Genomic DNA, 11,859 nt, shown 5'->3' on the forward strand with positions numbered 1-11,859 from the left:
TTTACTGAAATCCATTTCCCTTGCCAAAGCTACTGTGAGCTACTATCTTTAAGCCTTTGTTTGGGGGAAAATGTACAGTTGAAGTCGAAAGTTTACATACACCTCAGCTAAATACATTTAAACTCCGTTTTTCACAATTCCTGACATTTAATCCTGTGGGAGTGGGTGTGTTAGGGGGGGGCTGTGGTTCTCTCACCTAGCTATGTTAAGATGAATGCACTAATCACTCTGGATAAGAGCGTCTGCTAAATGACTAAAATGTAAATGTACAGTTGAAGTCGTAAGTTTACATACACCTTAGCCAAATACATTTAAACTCAGTTTTTCACAATTCCTTCCATTTAAACCTAGTAAAAATCCCTGTCTTAGGTCAGTTAGGATCACCACTTTATTTTAAGAATGTGAAATGTCAGAATAATAGTAGAGAGAATGATTTATTTCAGATTTTAATTCTTTCATCACATTCCCAGTGGGTCAGAAGTTTACATACACTCAATTAGTATTTGGTAGCATTTCCTTTAAATAGTTTAACTTGGGTCAAACGTTTCGGGTAGCCTTCCACAAGCTTTCCACAGTAAGTTGGATGAATTTTGGCCCATTCCTCCTGACAGAGCTGGTGTAGCTGAGTCAGGTTTGTAGGCCTCATTGCTCGCACATGCTTTTTCAGTTCTGCCCATACATTTTCTATGGGATTGAGGTCAGGGCTTTGTGATGGCCTCTCCAATACCTTGACTTTGTTGTCCTTAAGCCATTTTGCCACAACTTTGTTAGTATGCTTGGTGTCATTGTCCATTTGCAAGACCTATTTGCGACCAAGCTTTAACTTCATGACTGATGTCTTTAGATGTTGCGTCAGTATATCCACATAATTTTCCTGCCTCATGATGCCATCTATTTTGTGAAGTGCACCAGTCCCTCCTGCAGCAAAGCACCCCCACAACATGATGCTGCCACCCCGTGCTTTACGGTTGGGATGGTGTTCTTCGGCTTGCAAGCTTCCCCTTTTTCCTCCAAACATAATGATGGTCATTATGGCCAAACAGTTATTTTTTTGTTTCATCAGACCAGAGGACATTTCTCCAAAAAGTACGATCTTTGTCCCCATGTGCAGTTGCAAACCGTAGTCTGGCTTTTTTATGGCCATTTTGGAGCAGTGGCTTCTTCCTTGCTGAGCGGCCTTTCAGGTTATGTCTATATAGGACTCGTTTTCATGTGGATATAGATACCTTTGTACCTGTTTCCTCCAGCATCTTCACAAGGTCCTTTGCTGTTTTTCTGTGATTGATTTGCACTTTTCGCACCAAAGTATGTTCATCTCTAGGAGACAGAACGTGTCTCCTTCCTGAGCAGTATGACGGCTGCGTGGTCCCATGGTGTTTATACTTGCGTACTACTGTTTGTACAAATGAACTTGGTTCCTTCAGGCGTTTGGAAATTGCTCCCAAGGATGAACCAGACTTGTGGAGGTCTACCATTTTTTTTCTGAGGTCTTGGCTGATTTCTTTAGATTTTCCCATGATGTGAAGCAAAAAGGCACTGAGTTTGAAGGTAGGCCTTGAAATACATCCCCAGGTACACCTCCATTTGACTCAAATTATATCAATTAGCCTATCAGAATATTCTAAAGCCATGACATAATTTTCTGGAATTTTCCAAGCTGTTTAAAGGCACAGTCAACTTAGTGTATGTTAAATTCTGACCCACTGGAATTCTGATACAGTGAATTATAAGTGAAATAATCTGTCTGTTAACAATTCTTGGAAAAAGTACTTGTCATGCACAAAGTAGATGTCCTAACCGACTTACCAAACTATAGTTTGTTAACAAGAAATGTATGGAGTGGTTGAAAAACGAGTTTTAATGACTCCAATCTAAGTGTATGTAAACTTCCGACTTCAACTGTATTAGGGCTGACCCCATTTAGTCGACTGGTCAATTATGCCACACGAGACACCTGTCTGATTCATGCCTTTCTGAGTGGACTAATCCATTGCGGAGGCCTCGGGGATGGCACACCATTATCACCAGTTGTACATTTACCCTACTGTTAATTCCCATAATATCTAATCTACAATGTTTCTTTGGTTACGGTAATTTCTGTTAATGCATTCAATATATTATTATTACAGTCTTACCGTTGTCATTGTAGGAGTGGACACATTGTTTGCAGAGCGCACAACCTAGGCTACACTTGTGAGAAACAAACAAGTTTTGGTTTATTTAATTCCATTTATGAGTTGTATATTTATGAATTGTCTTTTGTTTGGAGCGCTCCTGTAAATCTTGTGTAAGAACCCACATCTGATTACACATGGAAGTAGGTCTAGGCTACCTGGTCTGCGCGCAAATGTAGGCCTATAAATGTGTTGATTTGGGGATCTGATACTTTTTCTGATTGTCTTACATCCATTGAGAATGATAATCGTTTCTCAACGTAGCCTATTTGAAAAATCCTTCGAGTTCTCTCCCTTTCGATAAACACTCAGAGTGAATGGGGGGGAAAATGGCATGCTCTGATCTGGTGGAAACATCATAAAACATGCCTACCTGATTACTTCTTATCCCTTGCGCAAAGGAGGTCACTGGAGTGGAAACTCTGAGGGCCCAGAATATTTTATACAATGTTGCAAGTTTGCTAGCAGGAGCTTTTGGCTGGACCAAGTTAACAGTTGATATAATGTGTCCTTGTAGACAGGACATTTTCTGCCTGCAGGCTGCAATGTTTTTATTTGTTTGCTTTATGTAGGCTACTTTTACATATTGGCAATGGCATTATAAGTTACTTGCCTGAATGCCAAGCGTCACGTCTGGAGGAAACCTGGCACCATCCCTACAGTGAAGCATGGTGGTTGCAGCATCATGCTGTAGGGATGTTTTTCAGAATCAAGGCAAAGATTAACAGAGCAAAGTACAGAGAGATCCTTAATGAAAACCTGCTTCAGTGTGCTCAGGACCTCAGACTAGGGGCGAAGGTTCACCTTTCAACAGGACAACGACCTTAAGCACACAGCCAAGACAACGCAAGAGTGGCTTCGGGACATGTCTCTGAATGTCCATGAGTGGCCCAGCCAGAGCCCAGACTTGAACCCGATCAAACATCTCTGGAGTGACCTGATAATAGCTGTGCAGCGATGCTCTCCATCCAACCTGACAGAGCTTGAGAGGATCTGCAGAGAAGAATGGGAGAAACTCCCCAAATACAGGTGTGCCAAGCTTGTAGTGTCATACCCAATAAGACTCAATGCTGTGATCACTGCCAAAGGTGCTTCAACAAAGTACTGAGTAAAGGGTCTGAATACTTATGTAAATGTGATATTAGCAAAAATGGTTTGCTTTGTTGTTATAGGGTATTGTGTGTACTTTCCAAAGACACTGTATATATGGAAAAATACACGTTTTAACATTTCAACCAATCGATTGGTCGAATGGACAGACGACTCTCGGTTGACCAATATTTTTTTTAGTCGGGGACAGCCCTAAAATGTATCAATAACTGTGATAGAGGTCTAACATCCTCCCTCGGCTAACCTTTGTGCACTCGAGGAGTTAACTGGTTTGTTATTGTGTTAGAGATGTGATAATATAAAAATCTAAGCCTCGTGTCATCACAAAGAGGAACTTTAAAAACTTCAGGCTTTTTTACATGATCTTTATTTTAGTGACCTCCTTGATTGTATTTCAGCTATCCCTGAACCTGATTAAGCGTTCAGCCTTTTTGAAGATGTCTTCATTATTATTGTGAATAATCATGCTCCCTTAAAAAAACAAAGGGTTAAACGGTGATCGATTGCCTGGTATGCTCCGGAATTATCAGAAGTCATTCATAAAAGAGATGATGGGTCAAGGCCAGGAACACAGGCTTTGGCCTGGACTTGCAAGCTGAGGAACTGAGGAATCAATGTGTCAAACCAGAAAGGCTAAATCTGATTATTATGTAACCGCTTTTTCGGATTATAGTGAGAGCTAAATTCTGGAAAATCCCTGATTAGTGTGTTTGTCTTACACATTGATAGTGTGTTTGTCTATTGTTGTGACTTAGCTGAAGATCAGATCAAATTTAATGACCAATTTATGCAGATATCCAGGTAATTGCAAAGGGATTACTTACTTTTTCTTGCCACTGTAGATGCGATTGGTCAATCTGTTTAAAAATATATATGTATATTTATATATATTCAGATTATATTATTATGGCGCAATTGCCTTGACCTGGCTATGACAAGGCTACAGTCCGATTTTGTAGTTGTGCAAGAAGTCCTTACGGATTTTAAACTCATACTTAATATGGGCAAAACTAAATACATGTTGTTTTCAAGTTCTCGGAAGATTGTCTCAGAAGGATTGCATCTTTTCTCAGCGGCTGGCTCTATAATCAAACGAGTCCCTGCATCCAAATACCTTGGTGTTTGGACTGACAATGATTAATCTACCACTTTCCTGCAGGCAAATGCCCTAGTGGCCTCATTGTGGGAATGCTATTTCATAATTAATAAACATTATTTCAAACAACCCCCTCAAAAATCTGGTGTTTTTATGTCTAATGGTTTTGTTATATTTCCATCGTCTATGATGTACATAAGGTGTAACATTGGGATTCAAACTCAATATGGAATACATTTCCACTCTATATCTGACATGTTACTGTACAGGTGTCTTATTGTTTTAATCCAATGTGGTGCAGCGGTCTAAGGCACTGCATCTCAGTGCTACAGGCGTCACTGCAGTCCCTGGTTCGAATCCAGGCTGCATCACATCCGGCCGTGATTGGGAGTCCCATAGGGCGGTGCACAATTGGCCCAGCGTCGTCCGGGTTTGGCCGGGGTAGGTCGTCATTGTAAATAAGAATTTGTTCTTAATTGACTTACCTAGTTAAATAAAGGTTAAATAAAAATGTGTGTGAGGTGTATACTTTTGTTTCAACGTAGATTTGTTTAAGACTACCAAGAAACACACTGTGTGATTTAGCCCACTGCAGCAAAAGGTTAAAACACATATGACTGAGCATGTTGAGAAACTAAGATTTAAAGTGGGATTTTTTTTTTTACAGAAACCGATCTTGTCTCTCTCTAGTCAACAGGAAGCAGATTGTGCAGTAAACCTTTCTACCTGTTCTTGATTATGGTCATACTATTTATCAACGTGCAGATGCCTCTACACTTAAACCCCTGGATGTTTTTCATAGCGCCCTTCGTTTTATCACAGGAGACAGTTTTATTACTAATCACTGTATTCTTTACCAAAAGGTTGGTTGGACCTCTTTGAAGTCACGTAGATCACATCATTACACTGTTTTTGTTTACAAAGTATTGCTCCACAAACTCCCGACTTCCCTAACATCACTGTTAAGATTTAAAATTACAAGATATCAAACCCGTTCACAAGGATGGTTAACTCTGGAGACTCCTTTGGTGTCTAGAGAGTTAGGTAAATCAGCCTTTAATTTCCTTGCACTTTACGTGTGGAATGATCTAGATTACACTTTGAAATTGGAGGAATTGGTGCATCTAGGGCATTTCAGACGGTTGCTAGGAGATCTTTTTACTGAAGAATGTGTCTGTATTTTATGATTGTGTTTTCCATTTCATGCATTGTTGTGTATAATGATGTGTATTTTAATGTCCATATGAATGTGTAGTTTAATTTTGTTTATTGCATTTTGATGTGTATTGTGGTGCTATACAGGGCTTATCTGGAAAAGAGACCTTGGTCTCAGCATTGACTCCCTGTCAAAATAAAAAAATGTAGTGTCCCAGACCACTGACCCATAGCCTGTTCCAATCTCCACCCCCACCCCACCCTACCCTGGTCCCGCTCTCCACCCCCACCTCGTTCCTATGCTGTCACCATATCCACCCCACCCCACCTCCTCCCACTCCCACCCCACTCCCTCTCCAAGCACTTCCCATCAGAGCAGACTGAGACGTCTTATCACAGAATCAGCTGGGCTGGGCGGCTGGCCAGGGCACACACATTTATAATGCCCAGTAAAAACATTTAAGGCTAATAGAATAATACTGCTGATTGAAGAAACAGATTTGTTTAAAATGGCCCTGGTTTTAACAAGCCCCACTAGTTTTAAGTGGATTTATTGGTTTTCATCCACATGTCACAAATAAGAAAGAGGCAAATAAAATGGGTTTTAAAAGAAGTGGGGGAATGTGGGTGAGAGGGTTACGGAGGGTTAATGGTATTCAGGGGTCTCATTTTTAGGTGCTTAACTCAAAGCTTTGTATTTTGTTATTTAGCCTTTATTTAACTAGGCAAGTCAGTTAAGAACAAATTCTTATTTACAATGACGGCCTACCCCGGCCAAACCCCGGACGACGCTGGGCCAATTGTGCGCCACCCTATGGGACTCCCAATCACGGCCGGATATGATACAGCCTGGATTCAAACCAGGGACTATAGTGATGCCTCTTGCACTGAGATACAGTGCCTTAGACCGCTGTGCCACTTGGGAGCCCCGGATCAAATCAAATCAAATGTTATTCATCAGATGCTTCGTAAAAACAGTGAAATGCTTACTTACGGGCCCTTCCCAACAACGCAGAGAGAAAGAAAATAGAGAAATAATAGAAACAGTCAAACACATAATAATAAAAGTAGTAATCAATACACAATGAGTAACGATAACTTGGATATACATACAGGGTATCAAATTAAATGTTATTGGTCACATACACATGTTTAGCTGATGTTATTGCGGGTGTAGCGAAATTCTTGTGTTCCTAGCTCCAAGAGTGCTATAATATCTAACAATACACAACAATACACACAAATCCAAAAGTTAAAGAATAGAATTATGAAATATATAAATATTAGGATGAGCAATGTCGGAGAGGCATTGACTAGAATACAGTAGAATAGAAAACAGTATATACATATGAAATGAGTAAAGCAGTACGTAAACATTAGTAGAGTGACTAGTGTTCCATTATTCAAGTGGCCAGTGATTCCTAGTCTATGTATATAGGGCAGCAGCCTCTAAGGTGCTAGTGATGGCTATTTAACAGTCTGATGGCCTTGAGAAAGAAACAGTTTTTCAGTATTGAGTCGATGTGCAGGCGTATGACGTAATTGAGGTAGGTATATACATATAACAAGGAATAAAGTGACAGATAATAAACAGTAGCAGCAGCGTAATGTGATGAGTCAAAACAGTTAGTGCAAAAAGGGTCAATGCAGATAGTCCGGGTAGCTATTGGTTAACTGTTTAACTAACTATTTAGCAGTCTTATGGCTTGGGGATAGAAGCTGTTCAGGGTCCTGTTGGTTCCAGACTTGGTGCATCAGTACCGCTTGCTGTGCGATAGCTGAGAGAACAGCCTATGGTGGCTGGAGTCTTTGACAATTTTTAGGGCCTTCCTCTGACACCACCTGGTATAGACGTTTATTTTCTAAGGGCTCGGGGTGGAGATCCAAGCTAAGATTTCAGTTCAACTTCAAATGTGTGTGATACTGTAGAATGCCAATATTAACATAAACCAGCATTGGAACTCTAGGAAATGGAGGAAGAAAGCGTGTGCTGTGGGGGCTCTCTACAGACTGCCGTGCACATCTTCACACAAAGAATAGTGGTTATTTTGACTATTATGACAGTGATGATGATGATGATGATGATGATGATGATGATGCTCTCCTCCAGAACGCCCAGGGTTTGTGAAGAGGCCCAGTAGTGTTATGGTGCTGGCAGATGAGAGTGTGGAGTTCCACTGTGAGGCGCGGGGAGATCCGGTCCCCACTGTCCGCTGGAGGAAAGAGGATGCAGACCTGCCCAAGGGGAGGTACGGATGGATGACCCAGCACTGCTATACAGCCTTTATATTACACTCTTACATCATAGATACATACTGTGATCTAAACCTTATGCACATGCAGGGTCACATCTGGTCATGGAATCAGATGCTTGGGATATTACAGTGTGCCTGCCATCGTGTAAAGATCCTTTGTCTCATGTCTGTCTCTCTCTATCTCTTTCTCTCTCTCCCTGTGTGTGTGTCTGTCTACAGGTATGAGATCCTGGAAGACCACACTCTGAGTGTGCGTGGTGTGGCACCATCAGACGAGGGCTCCTACACGTGTGTTGTAGAGAACATGGTGGGAAAGGCAGAGGCGTCCGCTACGCTGACCGTCCACGGTCAGTACAACCTCCCCCGACCCTAACCCCAACCCCGACCCTGGTCACACCTGCTGTTTGACATGAAAGGTGCACAGACTATGAAACGTGCAGACTGGGTTTATGCTGTGCAGCTGTTGCTCTCACATTCATGTAACGTTAGAGAACGTGTGAAGAAGAAGACAGCTTTTCTCAGAGCAGTTAGTAGATATCCCACCTAACCCTGTCTAGCCACACCATGGAGTATTACCCCACTGATCTCTGGCCTGCCCTGTTTTCTTAAGCATGGATCAGTTTACATTCATGTGTCAAGTCAAGCAGTTCCCAGGGTAACAGACTGAGCTAGGTTATCAGTTCAATCTGTGAGGTTATGTAATTTACTGTATCCTCTTGGCTTGCGTTCATATCAGTTCTGAAGCAATCAGCACTCTACTAGCCTTGTTCCTTACTTACACAGCCCATTGCCACAGTCTAACCATGACTGGATCAGTGTAACAGATGGGAGTGTTGATGAGGCACCAGGAAGTGGGTTCATTTATGAGCAGGGATTCCCTGCCACAATGACCCCCCACAGCACAGGGACTAACGGCAGGAAATGAACAGTAACACCTCACTACACTACACTACAGACAGACAGACAGACAGACAGACAGACAGACAGACAGACAGACAGACAGACAGACAGACAGACAGACAGACAGACAGACAGACAGACAGGCAGACAGACAGACAGACAGACAGACAGACAGACAGACAGAGCAGGGCTTAATTAAAGACAATCCTGTGTCCCACGCTGGGAATGACATGGTTCCAATTACACAGTCTACTCTACACCAGCCCTGCCTGCCTGGGAAAAGAGGGGGACCAGGGTCTAATTTAGGGTCTGAACAGAGGAGAGGAAGAACAGATAGCAGATTCGTACAGATTGGCTTAATTGGAGGGAAAGGTGTAGCTGTCTAAGTACGGTGTACACAGGTTCACGGTAAAACCCTTTTGGGTTCCATGTAAAATTCTCTGTGGAACGGTCTAGCTCCACGAGGGAGCTAAAGGGCGCTTAGACCCCTGACTTTTACGTCCCTACATAAAAATAGCAAAAAAGTTAAAATGATTGAGTGACAGGCACAAAAAAAATATCTGCTGCGCTGTGTCAGCATAATGGACAGGGTGTACTGTGGTGTGTAGGGGGCTATGGAAAGCCACTGGGGTTAGGTATGACTCCTTTGAGTTTCCATAAAAAGCAGGAAAAAACACTTCTCATCTCTGTGGTAGGCTAAGTGGATAATGTGATATGCCTTTAATTTTATACAAAGGTGGGGTCAAGTTTACCATTGAAGCTGCTTCACTCTTAGCTAGCTGTAAAAAGTGTTACAGCTAGCCAGCCCAGGTTAGCCTATAATGCTACCCTAGCCACAGGTTTTCTGTCTAAAAACATTCATTTAATAGTAACTGGTTCATAGGAAGAGAGTGGCTGGAATATTCTTACTGCAGATGCTATTATGGTTTTCTTGGTAGCCTATCGGTTTTCGTTGCTGTGAATGGAACTGTATATATTGGAAACGTATTTATGGTAGGCTGGCATTGCTTAAGATTGGACCCTTTTTTTCAAAATGACATAACCAAATCTGACTGCCTGTAGCTCAGGACCTGAAGCAAGGATATGCATATTCTTGATACCATTTGAAAGGAAACACTTTCTGTCACAAAATAAGTCGTACTCGTCGTTGAAAATGTCATACATGAGAGAGAAGGACCAAGGCGCAGCGGAAGTGTGGACACTCATTCTTTTAATTGGTAAATGAAAAAAAGCATCCACAGGGAAAACCAAAACAATGAACGGTACTCACGATTTACAACAGTTTGCAGGCTAACAAACGCAGTGCAAAACAATTCCCCACAAACCCAAAGACAAACACACACACACCTATATAGGACTTCCAATCAAAGGCAACTATACACACCTGCCTTCAATTGGAAGTCCCAATCACCAACATTAAACAAGCACAAACCACCTGCCACATCCTGACCGAGACAAAGCAATACGCCCTCTGCTGGTCAGGACGTGACAGTACCCCCCCCCCTCAAGGTGCAGACTCCGGGATGCACCTAAAAAAGAAAAACACAAGAAAATCCCCAATACCCCAACAAAACCAACAAACAATACCCCCTAAACAAAAAGGGAGGGAAGGGAGGGTGGCTGCCGTCACCGACGGCACTGTGCTACACCCCCCTCCCCAACCCACCTATATCTGGAGGTGGCTTCGGTTCTGGCAGCTCGGACCAGTCGGGCCACTCTGGCAGCTCGGGGCAGTCGGGCCAGTCTGGCAGCTCGGGGCAGTCTGGCAGCTCGGGGCAGTCTGGCCGCTCGGGGCAGTCTGGCCGCTCGGGGCAGTCTGGCCGCTCGGGGCAGTCTGGCCGCTCTGGCAGCTCGGGGCAGTCTGGCCGCTCTGGCAGCTCGGGGCAGTCTGGCCGCTCTGGCAGCTCGGGGTAGTCTGGCCGCTCTGGCAGCTCGGGGCAGTCTGGCCGCTCTGGCAGCTCGGGGCAGTCTGGCCGCTCTGGCAGCTCGGGGCAGTCTGGCCGCTCTGGCAGCTCGGGGCAGTCGGGCCGCTCTGGCAGCTCGGGGCAGTCGGGCCGCTCTGGCAGCTCCGGGCAGTCGGGCCGCTCTGGCAGCTCCGGGCAGTCGGGCCGCTCTGGCAGCTCCGGGCAGTCGGGCCGCTCTGGCAGCTCCGGGCAGTCGGGCCACTCTGGCAGTTCCGGGCAGTCGGGCCACTCTGGCAGTTCCGGGCAGTCGGGCCACTCTGGCAGTTCCGGGCAGTCGGGCCACTCTGGCAGTTCCGGGCAGTCGGGCCACTCTGGCAGTTCCGGGCAGTCGGGCCACTCTGGCAGTTCCGGGCAGTCGGGCCACTCTGGCATCTCCTGGTAGTCGGGCCACTCTGGCATCTCCTGGTAGTCGGGCCACTCTGGCATCTCCTGGTAGTCGGGCCACTCTGGCATCTCCTGGCAGTCGGGCCCCTCTGGCATCTCCTGGCAGTCCGGCCACTCTGGCAGCTTCTGACTAGCGGGCGGCTCTGGCGGCTCCTGACTAGCGGGCGGCTCTGGCGACGTACGACTGGCGGGCGGCTCTGGCGACTGTTGACTGGCGGGCGGCTCTGGCGACTGTTGACTGGCGGGCGGCTTTGGCGACTGTTGACTGGCGGGCGGCTTTGGCGACTGTTGACTGGCGGGCGGCTTTGGCGACTGTTGACTGGCGGGCGGCTTTGGCGACTGTTGACTGGCGGGCGGCTCTGGCGACTGTTGACTGGCGGGCGGCTCTGGCGACTGTTGACTGGCGGGCGGCTCTGGCAAGTGTTGACTGGCGGGCGGCTCTGGCGACTGTTGACTGGCGGGCTGCTCTGGCAACTGTTGACTGGCGGGCGGCTCTGGCGACTGTTGACTGGCGGGCAGCTCTGGCGACTGTTGACTGGCGGGCAGCTCTGGCGACTGTTGACTGGCGGGCAGCTCTGGCGCCGTCGACCAGCCCTTGTGCCCCCGCCTAAAAAAATCTTGGGGGTGCCTCTCGGTCTCCCTTACCCGTCGTGTCTCCCAGTCCTCGCCAGCCTTCTTCCGCTGCTTGGTCCTGGTTTGGTGGGGAATTCTGTCACAAAATAAGTCGTACTCGTCGTTGAAAATGTCATACATGAGAGAGAAGGACCAAGGCGCAGCGGAAGTGTGGACACTCATTCTTTTAATTGGTAAATGAAAAAAAG

At 45.4% G+C, this 11,859-nt stretch overlaps 1 protein-coding gene across 3 annotated transcripts in view; it reads left to right on the top strand.

Moving 5' to 3' along the window:
• Positions 1 to 11,859, top strand: part of LOC115154586 (roundabout homolog 1) — a 214,634-nt gene that overhangs the window by 176,383 nt on the left and 26,392 nt on the right. For all 3 annotated transcript variants that reach the window (XM_029700968.1, XM_029700969.1, XM_029700970.1), the window contains 2 exons: positions 7,646 to 7,784; positions 8,010 to 8,137. In XM_029700968.1, coding sequence (XP_029556828.1) covers positions 7,646 to 7,784; positions 8,010 to 8,137 — 267 coding nt within the window. The remainder of the gene's footprint in view (positions 1 to 7,645; positions 7,785 to 8,009; positions 8,138 to 11,859) is intronic.

This window comes from Salmo trutta, chromosome 19, assembly GCF_901001165.1.
Source record: "Salmo trutta chromosome 19, fSalTru1.1, whole genome shotgun sequence".
NCBI classification, from domain to species: domain Eukaryota; kingdom Metazoa; phylum Chordata; class Actinopteri; order Salmoniformes; family Salmonidae; genus Salmo; species Salmo trutta.